The following is a 24,180-nucleotide window of genomic DNA, read 5'->3' on the forward strand; positions in this document are numbered from 1 at the left end:
GTTTTTTGTTTTTTGGGTTTTTTTTTTAACTTTTTGAGATAGCTGGATACATTATTAATAGATTCCTTTGGTCTCTTATTATATATACTACTAAGGCTATAAATTTTCCATGTTAAGCCCGGATTTATGTGTATTACACTTTTTTTTAAGATTTATTTATTTTAGAGCGTGTGTGAGTGTAGGGGGAGGGGCAAAGGGAGAGGGAGAGAGAGAATCTCAAGCAGACTCCCCACTGAGCCTAGAGCAGATGCAGGGCTTGATCTCAAGATCCTGAGATCTTGACCTGAGCTGAAATTAAGAGTTGGATGCTTAACCGATTGAACTACCCAGGCACCCTGTGTTACGCTCTCTCTCTCTCTTTTTTTAAGATTATTTACTTCAGAGAGAGCGAGAGAGAGCACAGAGGGAGAGGGAGAAGCAGACTCCCCGCTGAGCATGGAGCCCAATGTGGGGCTCAACGTGGGGCTCCATCCCAGGACCCTGAGATCATGACCTGAGCCGAAGGCAGACGCCCAACCGACTGAGCCATCCAGGCATCCCTACACTCTTTTGACATGAGTATTTTCATTCTTGCTTAGTTAAAACTATTTTTTGTTTTCCCTTGTTATCAGCTCTTTGACATATGAGCCATTTAGATGTCATCGCTTTATTTCCAGACAAATGAGGATTTTCTAGTTATCTCTTTATTTTATATGAGTTCTTGCTTATTCTGTGATCTGAGAACATACTTTTTATAATTTCTGTCCTTTGATATTTCTTGAGACTTATTTTATGGCCCCGTACGTGGTTTTTGTAAATGACTCATACTCCGAAAAAAAAGAGAAACTTTTTAAAGTTTCAGATTTTCTGCCAGAAATTCTTCTTGTTGTCTTTTTTTTTTTTTTTTAACATTCTGATCATTCTTTTTAATAAAGTGCGTTTTTGAAAGGTCAATCATTTGGGTCCTTTTGGGTCTGTTTCTGTTGTCTGATCCGTCCCTTGATTTTTGATCACATTATCTTGTCTTCTCATGTACTTAGTTATGAGTGCTGGACACTTTAAATGAACAGTTGTAGAGAGTTAAAAACCTAGGGTAATGATATCTTGGAGGATTTACATTTGTTTCTGGGCAATGGTTAGTGGAATTGGTGATCCTGGATCATTTGAATGCAATCAAGGATTAAGATGGGCTCAAGTTCATGTGAGATCCAGACTATTTCTACTTTATTTACTTCTAGTGTATGACATTGCAGAGGCCCAGCCCCCAGTGTGGGGGATTCAACAGGCCTTCTTTGCTTGGTGAACTTCAGTGTTTTTTTTTTGAGCTTCAGTTTTTGACCCCTGAGTCCTGAGTGCCTGCTAAAAGTTACTCTGTCCAGTTCTCAGTGGCTTCTCTTGGATTTGGAAGATGCACCTAGGGGAAGTATGGCCTCTAGTGCAGGGTTTCCATTATCTCCCGTATCTTGACTCCACAGTTCTTTAGTGTCCAGGAATAGATATTTTTTCTACCTTTTCTCCAGCTTTTCTAGTTGCTTTTCTGAGGAAGGCTTTTTGAATTTATTTCTCATACTGAATAGTGGAACTTAAGTATTTTGTGAAAGTTCCTCTGGTGAATTGGTGGCAGCTAGGGTTGACAGTTACTGCCCCTCCTCATCTTCTGTAATCATCCCCTTCTTGTTTAGGCTACTCCAACCACTCAGGCCTTTGTGGTGTTTCTTAGCATATTCCTATCTTAAGACCTTTGTATTTGCTGTTTTCTCTGCCTGGGGTTCTTCCCCAAATCTCTGAATGGCTCACTCTGTTATTTTCATCAGGTCTTCATCAGAGGGTCACCTTATCTGTGATATCTCTCTGACCCTGCTGATGAGCACCACATATAAAATAGCAACACCTCCACCCCCTCAAGCCTCTTATTTTTCTCCCATTTTGCTGACCATCTTATGATATATAATTAGTTTCCACCACTATGCATAAACTCTTTGAGACATTGTTTTGTTCTGTTACATGTCCAGCCCCTAAAATTGTCCTGCTCAATTAGGGGCATCTGGGTGGCTCAGTCAGTTGGGTGTCTGACTCTTGATTTCAGCTCAGGTCATGATCTTCAGGGTCATGAGATCAAGCCCCTCATTGGCTCAGCACTGGGAGTGGAGCCTGCTTAAGATTCTCTCTCTCTCTCTCTCTCCCTCTCCTCCTCCTCCCCGCTCTCTCTCTCTTTTTTTAAAAGATTTTATTTATTTATTTGACAGAGAGAGAGATAGCGAGAGCAGGAACACAAGCAGGGGGAGTGGGAGAGGGAGAAGCAGGCTTCCCGCGGAGCAGGGAGCCCGATGCGGGGCTCGATCCCAGGACCCTGGGATCATGACCTGAGCTGAAGGCAGACGCTTAACGACTGAGCCACCCAGGTGCCCCTCGCTCTCTCTCTTTAAAAAAAAAAAAAAAAAAAGGAAAGAAAAAACTCAATATTTATTGTTGAATGAATATAAGAATGAAATTATGATAAAAGTAATCAAAAACTAATGATGTAATGAATGGTGACTCACATAACATAATAAAATTTAAAAAATTATGATAAAAGTATAGGCTTCATAGGTGCTTGTGAGGATTGAATAAGTTAATACATTTAAGTGAAGACGTTTACAGTTAAGGTATTAAGCACAGTGCCAAGCATATGGTAAACTCATATTATTCAAAACTGTTGCCTCTCAAATGATCACTTCTCATTTCTAGATATTATAGAGATTGAAAACTACTTGCTTTTTGTAAAGCAAGCCTTTTTTTTTTTTTTTTTTTTTTCTCACATTACTATTATGATTAACACCAGATTTTACAACCCTGTGGCTGGGATGGTAGAATGAAGCTTAATCCATGGAACTCTCTTTATGTAGCTGCAGGATTGGAAAATAGATCTGTGTGTTTAAGCCAGCTTGTGATTTCCAGGCAATCAGGAAGCAGCTTTTAATGTAACTTAATGAGTGGGAGAGTGATTGAATAGACATCATTCCTTTTTAACTTTTATCTTGTAAGAACTCCATTCTGGGAGACTGGCACACTCAGTTTTATGTAATGCAAATGAAATATGATACTAAGCAGATAAAAGCAAATATTGTTTTTGTTGAAGAGAGCATCAAGATTGATTGACCTGAGTGGTAAGTATTGACTCAAGCAAATGCTGAAGGCAGTGTTTACCACAAGGGACAGTAAATCTTGATGATCAGAGAATATATAGTTAATCTCAGTATTATTACAGAGTTTCACTAGAAGTATCTAGAAATCTTGTGGAATGAATCTGTTGCATATAACTTTCCTTTTGGAAAAACCCAACAACGAACTTTTAAGTTGAAGACACAGAGTTCTTTAGAGTCCTTACACATATCGATGAGCTTTTCCCTGATTGTTTTTAACTTGGACAGCCAAGTTCCTCCCTTATACCTGACAATGTTATTAGCTAGCTGCTTTATTCAAGAAATTGATTGATAATCAGTACAGTTAGTTTTTGTTCCATAACCATTATATATCCTTTATAAGTCTTATGCTAGATAGTTTATAAGATACAAGACAAGGAGAAAGTATCTTTGATGTTCATCGAGTTTAGGGGAAATACAAGATCTCTATATTTGAAGTAGGCAATGGCACAATTCTACATGTGACACCTGGTTTCTAATAACATAGAAATTATTTTAGAAAGTTGAGATGAGAGGAAAGTTGAAGAAGATGAACTGTAAATAAGATCTTTTTTTAAAAGTTTTTATTTTAATTCCAATTAATGTACAGTGTTATATTAGTTTTAGGTATAAAATATAATGATTCAACAGTTCCATACATTACCTGGTGCTCATCATGACAGGTGCACTCCTTGGTCCCCATCATATATTTACTCAACCCCTCACCCCTCCCCCTTCTGGTAACCATCAGTTGATCTCTTTCTTTCTTTCTTTCTTTCTTTTTTTTTTTAATATTTTATTTATTTGACACAGAGAGAGCACAAGCGGGGGGTGGGGGTGGGGAGTGGCAGGCAGAGGGAGAGGGAGAAGCAGGCTCCCCGCCAAGCAGGGAGCCCAGTGCAGGACTTGATCCCAGGACCCTGGGATCATGACCTGAGCCGAAGGCAGTCGCTTAACCATCTGAGCCACCCAGGCGCCCAGTTTGTTCTCTTTCTTAATCTCTCTTTTTTCCCTCTGCTCATTTGTTTCTTAAATTCCACATATGAGTGAAATCATATGGTATTTGTCTTTCTCTGACTTTTTTGCTTAGCATTATACTTTCTGGCTCCACCCATGTCATTGCAAATGGTAAGATTTCATTCTTTTTTTTATGACTGAATAATATTCTATTACACACACACACAAACACACGCAGGATACATATATATAAAATAAAGAATGAGATATACATATTTATATTCACACACACACATACACACCACATCTTTATCTGTTCATCTATTGATGTGCACTTGGGCCGCTTCCATATCTTGGCTGTTGTAAATCAAACTGCTGTAAACATCAGTGTGCATGTATCCCTTTGAATTAGTGTTTTTGTATTCTTTGGGTAACCCAGTACCATGATTGCTGGATTGTAGGGTAGTTCTATAACTTTTTGAAGAACCTCCATACTGTTTTCCACAGTGGCTGCATGAGTTTGCATTCCCACCAGTGGTGCAGAGGGTTCCTTTCTCTCCACATTCTCACCAAAACTTTTTGTTGTGTTTTTGATTTTAGCCATACTGACAGGTGTGTGGTGGTATCTCATTGTGGTTTTGATCTGCATTTCCCTGATGATGAGTGATGTGGAGCATCTTTTCATGTGTCTGTTGGCCATCTGTATGTCTTCTTTGGAGAAATGTCTTCTGTCCTTTTTTTTTTTTTTTTTTTTTTAAGTAATCTCTACACCCAACATGGGGCTTGGACTCACAACCCTGAGATCGAGTCTCATGCTCCACCAGCTGAGCTAATCAGGCACCCCTGCCCATTTTTAAATTGGATTATTTGGTTTTTGGGTGTTGAGTTGTGTTAGTTCTTTATATATTTTGGATACTAACCCTTTATCAGATATGTCATTTGCAAATATCTTCTCCCATTCCATAGGTTGCCTTTTAGTTTTGTTATTTCTTTTGCTGTGCAAAAGCTTTTTATTTTAATATAGTCCCAATAGTTTATTTTTGTTTTTCTTTCCCTTGCCTCAGGAGACATATTTAGGAAAAAGTTGCTATGGCTGATGTCAAAGAGGTTATTGCCTGTGTTCTCTTCTAGGATTTTTGTGGTTTAAGGTCTCACATTTAGTTCTTTAATCCATTTTGAATTTATTTGTATGTATGGTGTAAGAAAGTGGTCCAATTTCTTTTGTATGTGGCTGTTCAGTTTTCCCAACACCATTTGTTAAAGAGACTCTTCTTTTCTCATTGTATATTCTTTCCTGCTTTGTTGAAGATTAATTGACCATATAGGTGTGGGTTTATTTCTGGGTTTTCTTTTCTGTTCCATTGATCTGTGTGTTTATTTTTGTGCCAGTACCAGATTATTTTGATAATGTAAATAAAATCTTGAATAGGATTTGAGTAGGCAGACAAAAGAATGGTTTGTAGTGTGAGAAATAGAATTCCAAAAGCATAAGATTTTAATATATGCGCTCAAAAAATTTATACAAATAATAAATGTTAAATTATAGACATATCTGAAAAGACATAAATAAAAATAAATCCTTCCCCCAGAGATAACTACCTTTAACATTTTGTTATATATCTTTCTAGACTTTTTCCTGTTCAGGTACATACAGGTGTGAAAAATGCAAAGATGGGGTGCCTGGGTGGCTCAGTCGTTAAGCGTCTGCCTTCGGCTCAGGCCATGATCCCAGGGTCCTGGGATTGAGACTCATATTGGGCTCCTTGCTCAGTGGGAAGCCTGCTTCTCCATCTCCCACTCCCCCTGTTTGTGTTCCCTCTCTTGCTATCTCTCTCTCTCTGTCAAATAAATAAATAAAATCTTAAAAAAAAAAAAGAAAAATGCAAAGATATTTGTGCAAATGTTTATCAGTACATATAAATAAATAGGAAAATAAATATTGATATAAAGGGGTAGTATTAATATGTTTCATAAAGATTCATTTAAACATTTTTGCTATTATAAGATTATATATATGGTAATTTAATTGATCAGTGAAAGTACTATGGTCTTTGTCATTCCTAAGATTTTCCTTCCTGAACATATTAGATACATATGGTGGAGTATATATATATATTTTTAAATATTTTATTTATTTATTTGACAGACAGAGAGCGTGAGAGAGGGAACACAAGCAGGGGGAGTGGGAGAGGGAGAAGCAGGCTTCCTGCAGAGCAGGGAGCCCGATGTGGGACTCAATCCCGGGACCCTGGGATCAGGACCTGAGCTGAAGGCAGACGCTTAACGACTGAGCCACCCAGGCGCCCCCATATGGTGGAGTATATTATTAGCTACATTTGGTGGAGTAAGTAGACACATTGTTTTGACTGATAATGAATCTCTTATAATTTTTTTAGGTGCTGGGTCTTCAGCTCTGAAGAGGCCATTTGAAGATGGATTAGGGGATGATAAAGATCCCAATAAGAAGATGAAACGAAACTTAAGGAAAAGTATATAAAATCTTTCTTCTAGAGATGTGAACTAGAAAAGATTTGTAGTCTCAGACAGGAAAATAAAAATTACAAATTGAAGAATTTGATTGATTTGAATTGGAGTTGTTTTTTTTTTTTTTTTAAGATTTTATTTATTCATTTGAGAGAGAATGAGATAGAGAGCATGAGAGAGGGGAAGGTCAGAGGGAGAAGCAGACTCCCTGCCGAGCAGGGAGCCCGATGCGGGACTTGATCCCGGGACTCCAGGATCATGACCTGAGCCGAAGGCAGTCGCTTAACCAACTGAGCCACCCAGGTGCCCTGAATTGGAGTTTTAAGAATATAGCTTACCTGAGAAATTGATGATTGGATAACTTTCTTTTGTTTTCAGTCTTCATTGCTTCAGATATATTAGTATTGACAAACTAAAATTGATGTTATAGATATAATAATTCGCATCACTTGTACACTAGTGTTAGTATAATTAAAGTGATTTTACAGTTATGAAGTGAAATTAATTTGTGTATGTGTTTTCAAATTCTTGTTTTTTAAAGCCTGGTGAATTTATAGTGGTCACTCAGAACCTACAGATGCATAGATTAAAAACAAAATAGTTTAATTTCTGATCTCATTCTTTTTGTTTTGTTTTATTTTTGTTTTTGTTTTAAACAGTTCTGGATAGTAAAGCAATAGACCTTATGAATGCACTAATGAGGCTAAATCAGATCAGACCTGGGCTTCAATATAAGCTTTTGTCTCAGTCTGGCCCTGTCCACGCCCCAGTCTTCACAATGTCTGTAGATGTGGACGGTACAACATATGAAGCCTCAGGGCCATCCAAGAAAACAGCAAAACTTCATGTAGCAGTGAAGGTACAGTATTGCATTTATTTAGCAGGGCTTTGTTATTTTATGTTGTAAATAAGGTGCTTATTTTTCTAAAATAAATTAACAGACTTTTTAAAGATTTTAATGATAATTACATAAAGATTTTTGTCACCTCTGGATTATAGAATTTTTCTTTTTTCATTATAAAATAATATATATATTCCAAATAAAATTTGGAAAATGCAGAGGAAAGTAAAGACATAAAAAATATGGGGCAGATCATTAATATTTATATATAGTATGTTTGTTTAGGTTGAGCTCACAGAATGTATGTAATTTATCCTCTGATTTTTTTTTCATTTACTATGTCATCAATGTTTTCTCAGGTTATTAAAATCCTCACAAATAATTTTTAATGACCAAATGATTAACATGATATGGATATACTATTATTTGTTTAGACATTTTACTATTCATTGAATATTTTGCTGTTTGCAGACTTTGCCGGTCATAAATAAATTTAATTATTATCTTCCTGCATATGGTGCCTTTTCTGTATTTCACATTATTTCCGTAGGGAATAAGGTCCAGGATCGAACCAACCAAACATGCATGTAGGTTTGTAGAAAGTCCCTAAATCCTGGCATTTTTCCATGAGTACATTTGCCCTCTTGTAGACAAATGTGAAAATGTCAAAGATCGTGTAGACTAAAGATCAATTTTAATTTAAGAAAAGTTCTATTATGTAACAGTATGGCATAAGACAGAATTGGTCTGTTTTCATGATCATTCCATTTTGTAAGTATTATTAATAAAGATGTGAACGTTGTCCTAGATTCTAAGGATATAGCAGTGAACAAAACAAAGCCCTTGGCCTCCTGGAGCCTGCATTCTAGTGTGGAAAGGATTGGAGACAGACAACAAATATACAAATGAATAAATTCTAAGGCAGGTAGTAATAAGCACAATGTAGGAAAATAATAACTAAACTGTAAACATATAAAACAACATTTATGTTGTGTCTTGTTTACAAAAGGGGTACTTCAAGTATGATGAAGTAGTGTGAGTTTAAAATGAGGCAGAAAAAATGAAGAATGAGGGGAAAAAATGAATCCAGGAATAAAGCTAAAAATACGGTTCAGTAACTTAGCCCCATAATGTATGCTGAGAATGAGTCACAAATTAAGATCTCAGTTCTCTAGAATCTGACTCAAAAAGCTTATGAAATATCCCTTCATAGTGACATAAGAACTGTTGACATAGTGACATAAGACAGTGATTATAAGAGTCATAGTTGTTTTGGTATACAGATCAAATGGACATTCTCCTTGAGTGGGTCTTCATAAAAAAGGATTGCAGTGACATCCTTAAACATCGTGTGTGATGCAGTGAAAATTTGTGGGTTGTTTGTTATGATTGCCTTTAATGTAAGCTAGTGGCCTCATACCAACTTGTAATTCAGTAAAATTTGGGAGTAAGAACAGTGGGAGATTTTGTAATATGACAGGATTTAGATGCTATTTCTTCTCATAATTACTATTAACATTTTGGTATGTATTTTTCCAAGCCTTTTTTTTAAAACCTGCAGTTCCAAAATCCATAAAGCACTGAAAATGAAAAATAATTCCTGAAGTTTGATGAAAACTCACTTGATGGGAAAACCTGACTTGAATTGTTGTAGAACTACTTTTAGTCTTTATTATTCCATTTCGTGTGAATATTTTATATGTTCCTTTGCACAAACATGGGGTAGCACCTGAACTCAACTGGGGATTTGGAAAATATATAGTAAATATTTTGTATTCGCTTTCTAAACTCTGAAAAACTATGAATTCTCGAAACAATCTGGCCCCAAGAGTTTTAGATTAGGAGTGGTGGGACCTGCATAGTGGGAATACAAAATATGTAATTAAAACAAGTATTATTTTTGTTCATCTAAGAATATGAGGGCTTTTTTTTTATAGTTATCACAAAGATTGTTCTCCTTTTTAGTGATGGCCTAATATTTTTTTTATTATCAATCTACCGTAATGTAACTGATCTTTTAGATTTAGATGCTGCCAGTTGGTTGCTTTACATCTTTTTAAACTAGTCTCATTATCCCTTAAGATATATGTTAGGGTTACCTAGCTGGCTCTGGTCGGTAGAACATGCGACTCTTAATCCTCAGGGTCGTGAGTTCAAGCTCCGTGTTGGGTGTAGAGCTTACATTAAAAAAACAAAGGTAACAAGTAAAGACAAATTCTAGAAATGAAATTAGATCAAGAAGAGGGCACATTTGAATGATCCATTAATTCATTAAATAGGTATTGGGCTTCCTATTATATGTCAGGCATATATTGCCAAACTGCCATCTATGTACAGTGTCAGGTTCTGTTTTACAAATGAATTTGAGAGTGGTTTATATCTGACATGAAAGTAGTTCCCACTAGATAAAAATCCTTAGATTTCTTACTCAGTAGTTTGGTAGGAGTCTGTACCTGTTAAGACAAATCACACCAGAGAATCAAATCAAAACAAAATACGAAAGAGCGGTTCCTGCCACAGGAGCCTGGCCTCCAGCAGTAGGCAGCCTGAAGTGATGGAGATCAGTTGCCCATCTTTTCTTTCCTCTTCCAGCCCTTTTTTCTGATAGTCCCTCACAAAGAACATAATCAGCGATATTCCATGAAAAGAAATCTTAGTCATTGTATGGAAAAGGTCAGGACAAGGAGTGAAGGCTCTTTGGGAGAGGTTCTTGCGGCCATCAGCTCTCCACCATCCAGAAGCCACGGATAGGACTTTCTTTTGAGTGGAGAGCCATACAGTAGAGTATGTTTTCGTGTGTTTTCTTTTCACCTTTGTCCTATAGTCTTTTTTTTTTTTTTTTAAAGATTTTATTTATTTATTTGACAGAGACACAGCGAGAGAGGGAACCCAAGCAGGGGGAGTGGGAGAGGGAGAAGCAGGGGGAGTGGGAGAGGGAGAAGCAGGCTTCCCGCAGAGCAGGGAGCCCGATGCGGGGTTCGATCCCAGGACCCTGGGATCATGACCCGAGCCGAAGGCAGACGCTAAACGACTGAGCCACCCGGCACCCCTGTCCTGTAGTCTCTGAGGTTATCAGCTTTCCCAGCCTCAACCCCCTTCTGGGTGGGCGGGGGGAGGGCATGGTTATACTGAATTTCCCAGTCACCTTGTTTCCAGGAATGATCTTGTGATTTTTCAGCCCAGTTGATGTGTTTATTAGATATGATTTGTTTGCCAGACATTTGAGACCACTTTTTTGGTGTATCAGTTTTTTGGTTCCAGTATTGATTCCAAGCAAACTCTGGTTCTAGAGGTCTGAGAACTCATTACTTTTTTTTTCTTTAGCTTTTGTAGCATATACTAGTTAATAATCTCATGTATTCATAGGAAAATGACATAATTTTACATTTTTTTGTTAGCTGGTCTGTATTGCAAATATACTGTATCCCTTGAGATTATCCATCAGTTGTATAAACTATAGTGTAGTGAAATATGTTGCTGCAATAACAAATAAATGAATGTGATATGTGAGAAAAGCACAGAGAGAAATGGTGTTAAAATAATTCACATAGACTTATTTTAACTGTCTATGTTAAATTGGGAAAAGCTGCATTTCTTTAGTTTTTATTGAATAAACAAATCAAATTTATTTGTGACTCTTGACTTGTGACTTGCAGCCTGTATTAGCCTGGTGTTCATTCCAGACTGATAACTGTTCTTTCAGAGATGAGATTTTTCAGGGAGAGCATATTTACAGGACTCATACAGTGGAGAAGGTGTTTTCTTTGTAAAATATTGACGAGGATAAGCTAAATGATGTTAACATACTTAGTCTTATAGTACTACTTGAGAACTTCTAAAACTTAAGATATTGAAAAGAGGTTCTTGGCTTTCATCTAGTGATTACAAAGAATTAATTTATGATTTGAAATGTTCAACAGAATGCCAGAGTTTCCATATGAATTGGGTGAATTAATTTCAAATTCTCTTGGTACAGAGTTCTACTTATGTCCATTTTTTACAGATTTTATTTATATTGGCAGAATCCATTATAGAAGATGCCATTGTTTATAAAATTTAGGCTGCCTGGTCTCTCATTCGTGGGACTATCATAACTGTTTTTTGAGACACCTATTACATATAGTTGGGATTGTAAAGAAATATGACATTGCTTTTACACTCCAGCAACTTAAAACATTAGTCAAAAGCTGAAACAAATACAGAGATGTTTACGAACCTATCTCCATATATTTTGATATAAACCTTTAAATTAGTAACTGACAATGCAACATTAGTCTGTTTGAAAGAGGCTTATAAAAATGCTAGTGAATGTATTTTCTTGTAAACATCTAAAAAGCAGTATAACCTGGCAGGAGATATTAAAAGCCATGCTTGTATGTGTGTATGCTCATGGGCACATGCATGCCCCCAGACACACACACACACACACACACAGTTCAGAAGACTTTATTTTAAAAAAGATAAGAAATGCCAGGCATTGAATGGTGATATAAGAAGAATGGACATTGGAGGAAGCCATAATGTAACTAGGCCTTGAGGGGATGGAAATACAAACCTAATATTGTTCCTGGTTCACTTACTATAGCAAATAAATCTTGCGACTGAATCCTTCCTTTCAAGTATTGATTTTGGTTTAAGTTGAAAGCAAAGAGGTCAATAGAAAGCTTCAGATATTATATAATTAACAGGCAAATTGGTTCCAGCATGAAGACTTCTTGATTCCCTTTCTGTGCTAATTCCCCTGATGGATTGAGTCATAGAATTTAGAGGTCAACTAATCAGTCTTCCTGTTTTGCAGATTGGAAAATTGAGGACCAGAGGAGAAATATAGGATTAGACCGCCACGTCTTTTCCTTTGTAGTCCATTGTACTTTTTCATTATGTTATTTTATTTTTCCCCTCACCTCCTTAGTTGAACTCTGGCCTTCAAATTAAATGAACCAGAAGCAACCTCAGGTTTGCATTTCTGTCATCCTTTATTTAAGCCTAATTACTCTGAGGATGTTTTTCCCATTCTCCGTGGTGAAACTCTAGCAGGTAGGGAAACTTAGTTTAACCAAGGATTTGTAGATTTAGCACCCTCTTGCTCTTCCTGCAAGGTGTTTCATGGATTCAGATGTTATGGATTTGAAACTTGTTTTCAGTATTTCATCTCTTCTCTGTGGTCTCTGATGTTTGAATAAAACTGAATTTAATGTAATTTGTACAGGTATTACAAGCAATGGGATACCCAACGGGCTTTGATGCAGATATTGAATGTATGAGTTCCGATGAAAAATCAGATAATGAAGGCAAAAATGAAACAGTCTCTTCAAACTCAAGTAATAATACTGGAAATTCTACAACTGAAACCTCCAGTACCTTAGAGGTATATTTATATGTATTTTTTTCCTTAGAAAAAAAGGAGTATATGTAGACTGTAGAAAATTTGAGAGATGTGGAAAAGTATAAATAAGAAAATCAAAAGCATATACAAATGTATATATTCCAGAGATAGCCATTATTAATATTTTGGTTTATTCCCATCCAGCCTTTTTTTCTGGCAGTCATATTTTCATGCAGTTCTACATTTTGTTTTTTTTCCACTTAATTTTAAAAAAAACCTGTAAACATAGCTGTATAGTACACAACACATGAATGTATCCTAATTTAACTAGAATTTTCCTTTTGCTGGCCATGGAAGTTCCTTCTAGTATTTCACAGTTAAAATATATCAACAATATCAACAATAACTAAAGAGTGAAAAACGAGGCCTAGCAGAGGAAATTTAGGTTTATTTGAAGTTTATGCTGAACTGTGGAAGGCAGTGGATCATTATGGAGCCGATCTAGCCTTGAGGAAGGCATAGCCTGATCTAGTATGTTCCTCAGACTCTGAGTAGGTCCTAACGTATGAGCTTATTGCCACAGATAATAGAATGGGACAGAAATCTAAGTACTGACTATACACAGCATTTTTGGGAATTCACGGGGTACTCATTCATTACATTCTTCAAGAAAAATTGGCTCTGAAGTAACAGCAAGAGGTTACATTAAGTTTTTAAAAAATTTTTTTTCATTTGGGGGAATGAGATCTATCAAAGACTGGACCATAATATTTTCAGTCTGCAAACCTTTTGTAGTGCCTGCTTACTGCCAGATGCTGCAGAGCCTCAAAATGTTCTCAGGCTAGAAGCACAAAAGACATATCCATAACTAATTACAATGTAATGTGATAAGTACCATGATGGCAAAGTGAACATAATAATGTAAAATCTCAAAAGAAGAAGTGATTAGGAAACTTAGACACCTGTAAAATCAAAGGGAGTAAAATGTGAGTGAAGTTTTAGGTGATGAGTAAGATTTTGCTATGTGGAGAAGAGGTGGAGAGAAGGCATTTTGGATCAAAGGAATAGGAGGTATAATGACCTGAAGTTGTGAAAGTACATATTTGAGAGGTGCCGGGTAGGCCAGTATGGAGGGACAGATGGAGGCTGAGGCCTGTGGAAGCCTTGCCTGACTTTCCATGTGATACCGTGGAGGAGCCCTGGCACCTGGCTTTTCAGAGGACCAGTCATTCACAGGTGATTGTCACAGGCACGACAAGGTGTTTTGCTGGCAGTGTTATAAATACTTAGAGAAGAAAGAGCTCATTAATTATGAGACTTAGACTGTTCAGGGGAATTGGGAGAGAGAGGGAGCAGTGTGGGCTGCACTAACAGCAGCCACGTGCATGTATGGTGCTTTTGGTAGGAATACATCTATGCTTTGTTGCTATATAATGTAGTAATGGCATGAGGGTTGGAGGGGAAGAAAGCCCTTATTCTTCATTTAAAATTAAAATATTAAAATGCAAATATTTATATGCCTTGACTCATTTTTATAAAAGTGATTTCAGATTTGGAAAGCAGAGAGTGATTACCGTAGACCTAGGTTCACAAATTATTCATTACCTTTTAAAGATGGAGACTGGAGGGGCGCCTGGGTGGCTCAGTCGTTAAGCATCTGCCTTTGGCTCAGGTCATGATCCCAGGGTCCTGGGATGGAGCCCCACATTGGGCTCCCTGCTCCGCGGGAAGCCTGCTTCTCCCTCTCCCACTCCCCCTGCTTGTGTTCCCTCTCTCGCTGTCTCTCTCTCTGTCAAATAAATAAATAAAATCTTAAAAAAAAAAAAAAAAAAAAGATGGAGACTGGCAATTTGCTTTGCAATTAAAATATAGATTACAAAAACTCTTCAAGAAGTGAGGTGTTGTTTGTTTGTTTGTTTGTTTGTTTTCTTATTGCAGAAGACCCAGGCATGTTTATTAAACTTGTCTTGAAAAGTTGTCCAGTGTTTCATTTTTTTCTCCTACAGCATTAACCACTTAGTAAATCAGCACAGAATAGTTTATTAAGAGACTCTTGCTGTCCATTGGATTTATATGTATACATAAGAATTGTTTGAGGCATTCATTTCTTCTTTTTTTTTCTTTTTTTAAGATTTTATTTATTTAGGTGGGGGGAGAGAGAGAGAGAGCGTGCATGCTCGAGAGCATGAGCAGGGGGGAGGGGCAGAGGGAGAGGGAGAAGCAACTTCCAGCTGAACAGGGAGTTCCATCTCAGGACACTAGGATCATGACCAGAGCTGAAGGCAGTCACTTAACCGTCTGAGCCACCCAGGCGCCCCTGGGGCATTCATTTCTTTGTTCGGTATTTCTTGAGCAATTACTATGGTAGAATTACAGACATGATCTCTAACCTCAAAAAGTACTCAATCTTTGGGTCTCTCTCCTTTCTCAAAATTATAGGTGCAGTATTTTGTGGTTTATTTTTGGTGCTGCACTTCATTTGAGGCTTCACACTCTTACAGGAATTACTTTTTTTCCTTACTCTAGTCTTAATCCTTCCTCGAGTCAGTTCTTTCTGCTACTCCTGGCATGATTTTTCTACAACACAAATCTAATCCTGAATTTTCTAGATTAAAGTCTCTCCGTGGCTTATCATAGTTCATGATAAAGTCAAAGCTCATTTGCATGGCATGCAAAGTCCTTTATGAATTGGCACCATCAAGGGCGTTTCTAGTCAGGTCCTATCTTCCTGTGCTCACTCCCTTATACAGCCAAACTGCGCTTCTCGCCATTTCCCAAACAGATGTTCTTTTCTTCTCTTGGGCCTTTCCACGGCTGTTTCTTCTGTCTAGAATGCCCTTCTCCTTTGTTTCCACCTTATCGTGGTCTGGTGCTTACCTCTTTAAGGTTTAAGGTCAGGTTCGCATGTCACTTCCAGGAAAACTATCCTGATTGCCCTAGAAAATGATTGCTGCTTCTGTGTTTCCATAACATACATCTGTTGTATAATATACACTGTTTTACAGTGATTATGTCTGTCCCTCCCACTATACTCTAGCTCCTTTGAGCGGGGAGTGACTGCTTTTATTCTTATTTTTAAATTTCAGAATCCATAGTCTGTAGCCTACTGTTTTTACCTTAGGTGCCCTTAAGTCTCTTTTGAGAGAACTGAGAGCTGTGTAGGAACATTTTCTTCCCATCTCCCAAGTTGAGAGTTATTTCTTCCTAACCCTAAAGATGAAAAACAGTGAATATTCAGGTGTCATGTGAATCTCAACTGTTCTGTCCACTTTGTTAGTCATTTAAAGTATTATTCTTAGATCATGAACACCACAGAGCAGACTCTAGAGTGCCATGTAATGGCAAGGCCACATTGCTCTTGAACAGTGTTGAGACAGCCCTACTTTAGGGGTAGGCTGGCTAGATGACTGACTGCCATGTTTATCGCCTGTAGAGTTTCCATACCTTTAAAGGTATTTTGTCATTTGTATGTAGAGGTGATCACATCCTAGTCCCTAAATGCTTTAAAGTGTAATTTTTGAGCCTCTTTTCAACAGAAACATAGTATAATTGTATTAATAAGAAATTTAATACTCTAAAATCTTACTTGGTTGAACCTCCTTTTAGGTAAGAACTCAGGGCCCTATCCTCACAGCAAGTGGCAAAAATCCCGTAATGGAGCTCAATGAAAAAAGAAGAGGTCTTAAGTATGAACTCATCTCGGAGACTGGTGGAAGCCATGACAAACGCTTTGTAATGGAGGTGTGTACCTAGATTCAAGCCAACCTTAGTTTTTGCCTCAAGGACATAGGCTATCCTGAGCTTATACGTAAAAAAGTTTTAGACTGAGTTAATTCTTATGGCACTATTTGACTTTCGGTGTTTTCTGTGTTGTGATACATTTAAATTAAAACTACATAGAGGAATTGCATGGGATAATTGCAGAGTATTGTTCTTGATTTTAGGTAGAAGTAGATGGACAGAAATTCAGAGGTGCAGGTCCAAATAAGAAAGTGGCAAAGGCAAGTGCAGCTTTAGCTGCCCTGGAGAAGCTGTTTTCTGGACCCAATGCAGCAAATAATAAGAAAAAGAAGATTATTCCTCAGGTATGAGTTAAGCATTAAACCTTTGCAATACTTTTGAAAAATACTACCAAAATTAAATTTCCTTTTCTGCCTTGGTGCCACTTTAGCTTTTTCTGAAGTTGTTTCTTTTTCTTGCATTTGGCATCCTTTTCTTTGGGTTAGATCATAAATACTGTAATACTCACTTTTCTCTGGTCTTCATAGGCAAATTATATATTTTAAAAAGGCTATTAGCATTATTTGGGGGCTTTCAGTCACTCTTGATGAAGTAGAGCATTGAGGGATCTGTACTTTTAGTGAGATGTTAGCATTTGTTTAGGGAAACTGCCAAGAGTATAAGGGCTTACTTTCATCAGAGTCTGCAGATGTGCTTCCATTTCCTTTCCAGTTTTGTCCTTTTGCATTATTTATTTTGTGTTTTCCTTTGGGGTGGCACAGTAGAACTTGGCCCTGTGTTCTGTTCATTCCTGACAGTGGGCATGTCGGTCCTGCTGAATGCCCAGGACTGTAGAAAGGTCTTTAGAAAAGATGGCCTCCTAATTACATGTTTTTGGATAGCAGATCCTTCTATCCATTCATTTATGAATTCGCAAATATTTTCTAGTCATATACTATGTGCATGATTGTGAGGGCAAAAGAGATACATTATTAAATATAAGACCGTTCTTTCCCTGGTGGAGAATGCTGGTGCAGTAATGTCTGAATAGATTATGTGATAGAAACAAGTCAATTAAAAATGTTTAGACTAATAGAAGGAAGATTACTTAAGGTTCTGAATGAAACTGTTTAGTTTCTTTTACATACACTGAGTGCACTGGCTAAGGGTAGAGTTGATCTTGTTTTATAGACGAGGAAATGAGGTCCGAAGAGATACAGACACTGCCCTTATTACCACAGGTAACTGATGGTAGGGTCTCTTTCAGCTAGGTTCTTCTCCTTCCAAAGACCGTGGGCATTCTCTTGCATGTTATAGCCATCTTAGAAATTTGTCTTGTCTTGTACTTATTGTAATAAACATTGCTTACATTCTGGGATTCAAAATATAACCAAGGGTAACTTTTACTGAGATGAAATACAAATAAAGCATTTAAATTGCACTGGTAAACACGCAGAGAGAGAAGTGGTTTTATTTCCCTAAAACCTTCCAGGAAATGTGCTAAATTAGTAGAAAGATAATTGTTACCTTGTTTGTTTTGGTGTGTTTTTACCATGAGTTACATCTTGTATTGGGTCAGTTAATTTTAGTGTTTAAAAAGAGAGTGCAGATACGCATTAGGTAGTTAAGTTTGGTTCTAGTAGACAAGAGCTCGATTTGTGTGGAGTCACTCTACTGCCACCAGATTGTTACTTCCTGACTACTTGGACTAAACTGTTTTTTTTTTTAAAAAAAAAAAAGATATCTACATGAGGTTCACCCATTTTTAGAAATTTTCCATACTAGAAGCTCTAAAACTCATGTGTTCAATACGCTTGACGGTCAGGAGGCAGTCTATTTTGGATGTGTGGGTTGCCTTTTTTTTCAGCCAGATAGAAAAATGGCTGTTCCCTGTGCATGATACATTTGACCTTGAAACTGTCTTCTGCCCAGTTATGCTTGTGGTAGAGGTGTTCCCATGAGGAATAAAAGATGATGGCTGTTCAGTGTGAGATAAATGTGTGTATACTCTGAATGTTTAAGCTGTTTGAAATATTGTTGACTTTATTCCACCCTGAGCTCTGAGGCTCTGCACCTTGGTTATAGGAGGGAATTCTGGTAGTTTTTAGTTTGAATTTTTGTTGTGTCTTTATATTTAAAAAAAAAGTATAATGTTTCATTTAAAACTAGATATTCTTGATTTTCTTAAAATTTCAGTTTTAGAAAGGGATGTTTTAGCAGCCCTCTGTTCTGTTTGTCCTTATCTAGTATACTTTTCAGAGTTTGCTGTTTTCTCAATTGCTCTTTCTCCTCTGAAGTAAAACAAAGAGGATATCATTATCCTCATTGTATAATTAGTGGGAGACTCCGATAGACATAAAGATTTGTGATTTTTACCACAGTCCCATGGCATTTTAGAGCAAGAGGGGACTTTAGAGGTGGTATTTCTTTAATGATTGGTACATGTACATACACATACACACATACACACATACACGTAGAGCAGAAAATACAGACTCAGAGAAATCACATAACCTTCCTGGAGTTCTCATTTTTGGTCTTTCTTCATAGTTCTGTTTTTTTTGTTGTTGTTGTTGTTATTGTTTTTTTCTTTACTCAGTTTCACAGCTAATTCTTGGTGGTTTATTGGGTAGTTTTTGTTTGTGGGCGGAGAATTCAGTGGATTTCAAACCTAGGTATCAAGTGTCTATAATTACTTTAGTCAGGTCTAAAATGTAATGGATGTAATTTGACTACGAAATCTGTGTGTAGAAAATGAACTCTTTCTGAGTAACCCTCAAGTAAAAAGAAGAAGTTATTTGCATACTTTTATAAGTGCCCAAATATTCTTCAGAACAGCTCTGTTAAGGTAGGTGTCATTTTTATTTTATAGATGATAAAGGTTCAAGGTCATAGACACTCATTGACTCATCTACAGGCTCAAGTTTCTCATAGAGGTTGTGCATTAGAGAGATGATGGGGTGTTAGTTCTTATTTCTCTCAGTAATGAAAATGTGTTATTTTTAACAGGCAAAGGGTGTTGTGAATACAGCTGTGTCTGCAGCAGTCCAAGCTGTTCGAGGCAGAGGAAGAGGAGCTCTAACAAGGGGAGCTTTTGTTGGGGCTACAGCTGCTCCTGGCTACATAGCTCCAGGTAGAGTATAGCCTGTAAGAGGTCTGCCTCCTCTTCTGGCTTTGAAGAACAGCATCTCCTTCTTTATTTTCCAGGGTTATACACAGTCCCTGGAAACATAACACAGGTGTAAGATGGGTGTGCACGGAAATTCAAAAGAAGAGAATCTACAGAATGTCATAGGTTTTCTCCTGGAATCTGCTGAGTGACTAGAGGTGTTCTGGAGGGAGGTGACAGATGAGGAATATTGCACTTGGTTGAGAGGACATATTTTGATAATGAGGAAGCTAACAAATACTCCACAGATTGAGGAGTGTGGACACGTGAGCAGGGTGCATTCAGCGGGGACATGTAGAGGATGGTTGGGTGTAACAGGAGAGGAAAACTGCTGGCAAGGGACTCCCTCATTGGGGTGAAGCCTAGCATTAATAGCTTTCTTTAACTCAGTATTTGGGATCCAGCAAAGGTCTACAGAAGTACAAAAAGAGAAAAATGAAAAAGAAAAAAAGATGGGAAACTTATTTATCCAGAGCTTACTATACAACAGATACTTTGGTATAAATGATTTCACTTAATTTTTTTTAATCCTCACAGTGTTTCCTCAAGTAGAAATTATTTCCGTTTTCTAGGTGAGGGAACTAAGGTTTAATGGGAGAAGGCAGCTAGCTCAGTCTGAGACATGTAGCGAACAGCAGAGCTGAGATTTGAATGTAGGTGTTTGCAGTTCTAGAGTTTATATTCTTTCCATTTCACCACATGGCTTGAGGGAGATGGGGGAAAAGATGCCCTCCTTCTGCCTTCTGTTCTAATACTTACGTCATTTCAGCAGTAGATGTAGAGCTGTCGCATTAAAGTCAGGTCGTCTGCCATATTGAACCTATGGAGCTTTTCACTTAACAAGTAGACTGCTTGTAATTGTTGATTGGGATGAAATTGTCATAAGGATTGGATCTTATACCATCATTATTTTTTTATGTAATATTGCTAAGAAGTTCACTTAAATTGTGTGTGTGTGTTTGCTTTCTTCTTTTCTCTCTTTCTCTCTCTCTCTTTCTTTCTCTCTCTCTCTCTCTTTCTCTCTTTCTCTCTCCCTCCTCTCTCTCTCCCTTCCTTCCTTTCTTCTTTCTTTCTTTCTTTTCTTTTCTTTTCTTTTCTTTTCTTTTCTTTTCTTTTCTTTTCTTTCTTTCTAGAATAGACTATTTGGGAAGTTCTTTGGATGATGTGGTTTTTGGAATTAGGAATTGTCCCAGTAGGGGCAGAGCTCAAAGATGTGTCATGGAATGAATATGTTCACTCATTGAAATAACATGTGCCTGCTTTGGGAGTTTACTGTCGTGCAGCTTATGATCTAAAGGTGAGACAGGCCAATCAGATAAGTCACTCACTTACCAACTGAGAAGGTTGTGATGAAGGACAAGGGTATGTTCTATGAGAGAATGTAACAGAAAAACTGGGTCTAAGATTTTGGGCCTGAAGGCCTTCCCGCAAAGAAGTGACACTTGACCTGAGCTTTAGAGAGTGAGGAGGCGTTAACTTGGAGAAGACTAGGGTGGACGAGTGTTGTACACAGAGGGAACAGCATGTGCAGAGACTCTGCGCTGCTGGGCCAGGGAACTCGGCTGGTGAGGATTAGAGGAAGGCCAAATGTCTGTAGTGTGGAGAGCACTCTGTGTTTTGGGTGGGGGCTGGTGGGGAGAGACACAACTGGGACAGGGAATGATTTGAGCTAAAGCTAGACACTCGGAACCCCAGTCCTGGAGGCAAAGGTGTGGATTTTGGCCTTAGAATGCTAAGTGTAGTGGGAAGTCGTGAAGGGCTCTAAGGAGAGAAGTGATGACATCAGACTTTTCTGTAAAGATCATCGTCTATAGTGTGAAGAATAGACTGTAGGTACAGAAGTGGATGTGAAAAGACAAGTTAGAAGGTTCTGGTAAACTCATAGCTCAGGCCAGAGACAGTGCAGGTATCTCCAGTGGGTGCAGGGAAGCAGATGGGTGGCAAGAAGCAACCGGATTGAAGATGTACTGCAGAAGCACAATTAATGGATTTAATGTGGAGAATGAAAAAGAGGGAGGTTTCAAGGATTTCTCCCAGCATTTTTAGCAAGAGGAACTGGGTCACTGAGTGTGCCATTTAAGGAGATGGAGAATGGTGAAGGATGAGGAGCAAGGGAGGAAAAGGTTCATTGGGGTTTTATTCTGTTTACGGGTCCCAAATTAAGACACTCTTCTGTGCATCTCACTGTTTCTACTGATATTTCATATTCTTTTGCCTCATCCAATCATTATTTAAAGAAAGCAGCTTTTATTAATAATAGGCAAGTTATTGAGATGAACTTTCTTGCCTTTGATTGCATGTTCAGTGGGGGCTTTGTCCATTTGGGAGTGTCTGCGGTCATGTGGTCAGAGACGCTTACCTCCCACCCATCATCTAGTGGCAGTGGTCGTGAAAGGCTTCGTGTGTGTCTGCTTGTTGCCAGGCTCGTTGGCTCTATAGTAGCTTTTCTCTTATGTCATCACATTGACCTCTGTGAAAGGCCTGTCTCGTGAAGCTTTTATTTTTTATTTTATTTTATTTTATTTTTTAAAGATTTTATTTGTTTGACAGAGAGAGACACAGCAAGAGAAGGAACACAAGCAGGGGGACTGGGAGAGGGAGAAGCAGGCTTCCCGCCGAGCAGGGAGCCCGATGCAGGGCTCGATCCCAGGACCCTGGGATCATGACCTGAACCGAAGGCAGACGCTTAACGACTGAGCCACCCAGGCGCCCCTCTCGTGAAGCTTTTAAAAATGAAGTTCTTTTATAGCCTAGAGAAGATTCAGATTAGGTCAATTAGATTATGAATAGGTTATATGCCATTTGCGGAGTGTATTCTTGCAGCAGGGACTGTAGTAAGTGTTTTTACATACATTATTTAATTTCATTCCCCTGCCAACTCAATTACTATGGAAGACTGTGAGGCTCAGGGTGGTGAAATAACAGGCACAAAGTCACCTTGCTAGTGAAAGTGAAGTGGTTTGAACCCCCCACAGCCTGATAGGTGGCCAGCTTAATAGTTTTAGTTTCATCTCTCTTTAAGGAGGTTTTGGTAAAACCCTTGAAACTGTAGCCTTAGTTATCCAGCTTGCTACCTTTTCTTGGAATAGATTTGATATGCAAACTTTTTAAAGTATTAATTTCTCTTTTGGCCTCAGTTCCTACTGCATATCTCCAGCTGCTTCTTTCAGCTGCATTGTATCCTCTTGAAATCTAGGATTTAGGGAGCACTAAAGACTACAATTAAGACTAAAGACTAAGGCTACATTGTATCCCCAGTTTTATGTGACTTAAGTATAGACTGAAAAGTGAAAATTTCCATCTCTCAGGAAATGTTTCCGTTAGTCCCTAAAAGCAATTTACTTATTCAGCATACATTTGAGTGTTTTGTTTCAAGCAAGAGATTTGGACCTGGGCATTAGAAGATGATTAGCATCTGCCCCAGTGAATGCTTGAAGGTCATCTGGGGTAGGAACAGACGCTTGCATCAACAGTGTGCAACATGATGCAAGCTGTAACATTGGTGGCGGTGGGGGTGCAAAAAACAGCAAACCCAGGAAACTTTACAGAGGAGGTGATATTTGATCCTGATCTGCAGGATGCGTTGCAGCTGGGCAGCTAGAGAAGGAGGAAAAAAAAAAAAATCCTTGCAAGCAGCAGAAATGATTACAGAAAAAGGGCTTGTAATGTTAAAAAGGCTTGATTTGTGTTTAGGTACAGTGTGAAGGGCCCATGTAGATTTTGTTCTATTGTAGAATCCAATTTTCCCTGAAGATTTACCCAAGCAATTTAGTATTTGTATTTTTAAAGTTGTTTTATTGAAAGATTAAAGATTGTAGCTTCTATTAGTACAGTATTTCTAATCCCTGCAGCACTATAGAGTAGCTTGGAAGATTTCTCATTTTACAGGCATGAAAAGGCAACTCAGAAGTTAAATGTTTAAGGACATAAAAGAAACCAGTGCCAGAACAAATTGGCTCAAAAACTTCTCTGTTCTTCAGACTTGTTTTTATGGACAGTGTGAGCCTTTTTCATAGGCACCAGAGGCCAATGTCAGTTTTGCCAACACTTACTGAGAGATGCTGTGCTGGGGCCAGGAATTCAGATACCAGGAGACATGGACCTTGTCTCCGAGCCCCCAACCCGATCTGCACTTGAGACTTCAGCCTGTCCTGTCACTGCTTTCTCAAGAGACCTGGAAAGTTCTGCTTTCCAGCTTTAAAGAAATTGGTAACTTGAGTGATTCTAAGTTTAGGGAGAGGAGACAAATTTGTTCAATAAATTATATTTAGTGAGTGGTTACTATGTGCCAGACCTTCTTCCAAGTTGCAGTGATACAAAAATGTCTAAGACTTGGTGTCTGTCATTCTAGTAGGGGACACAGACATGGAGTCGATAATTATAATACAGTGTCATAAGTGCAAGGAGAAAGACAGGATATCCTAGTAGATCAGGAGAATGTTATAGGTCATGCGAAGCGGGAATGGAGGGTTCGGCCATTCTGGGTATAGTTCTCATTCATCCAGCATCCGGAAGGAGTCCTCAGGGCCCAAGGTGTTGGGCC

At 38.1% G+C, this 24,180-nt stretch overlaps 1 protein-coding gene across 3 annotated transcripts in view; it reads left to right on the top strand.

Moving 5' to 3' along the window:
- STRBP (spermatid perinuclear RNA binding protein) overlaps positions 1 to 24,180 on the top strand; it is a 134,175-nt gene that overhangs the window by 100,138 nt on the left and 9,857 nt on the right. For all 3 annotated transcript variants that reach the window (XM_035015854.1, XM_035015855.1, XM_035015853.1), the window contains exons 11-16: positions 6,494 to 6,586; positions 7,241 to 7,440; positions 12,632 to 12,790; positions 16,355 to 16,489; positions 16,693 to 16,833; positions 19,478 to 19,601. In XM_035015854.1, coding sequence (XP_034871745.1) covers positions 6,494 to 6,586; positions 7,241 to 7,440; positions 12,632 to 12,790; positions 16,355 to 16,489; positions 16,693 to 16,833; positions 19,478 to 19,601 — 852 coding nt within the window. The remainder of the gene's footprint in view (positions 1 to 6,493; positions 6,587 to 7,240; positions 7,441 to 12,631; positions 12,791 to 16,354; positions 16,490 to 16,692; positions 16,834 to 19,477; positions 19,602 to 24,180) is intronic.

The sequence above is a fragment of the Mirounga leonina genome, unplaced genomic scaffold (genome assembly GCF_011800145.1).
Source record: "Mirounga leonina isolate KUSES-001 unplaced genomic scaffold, KU_Mleo_1.0 Mir_170, whole genome shotgun sequence".
In the NCBI taxonomy this organism is placed as follows: Eukaryota; Metazoa; Chordata; class Mammalia; order Carnivora; family Phocidae; genus Mirounga; species Mirounga leonina.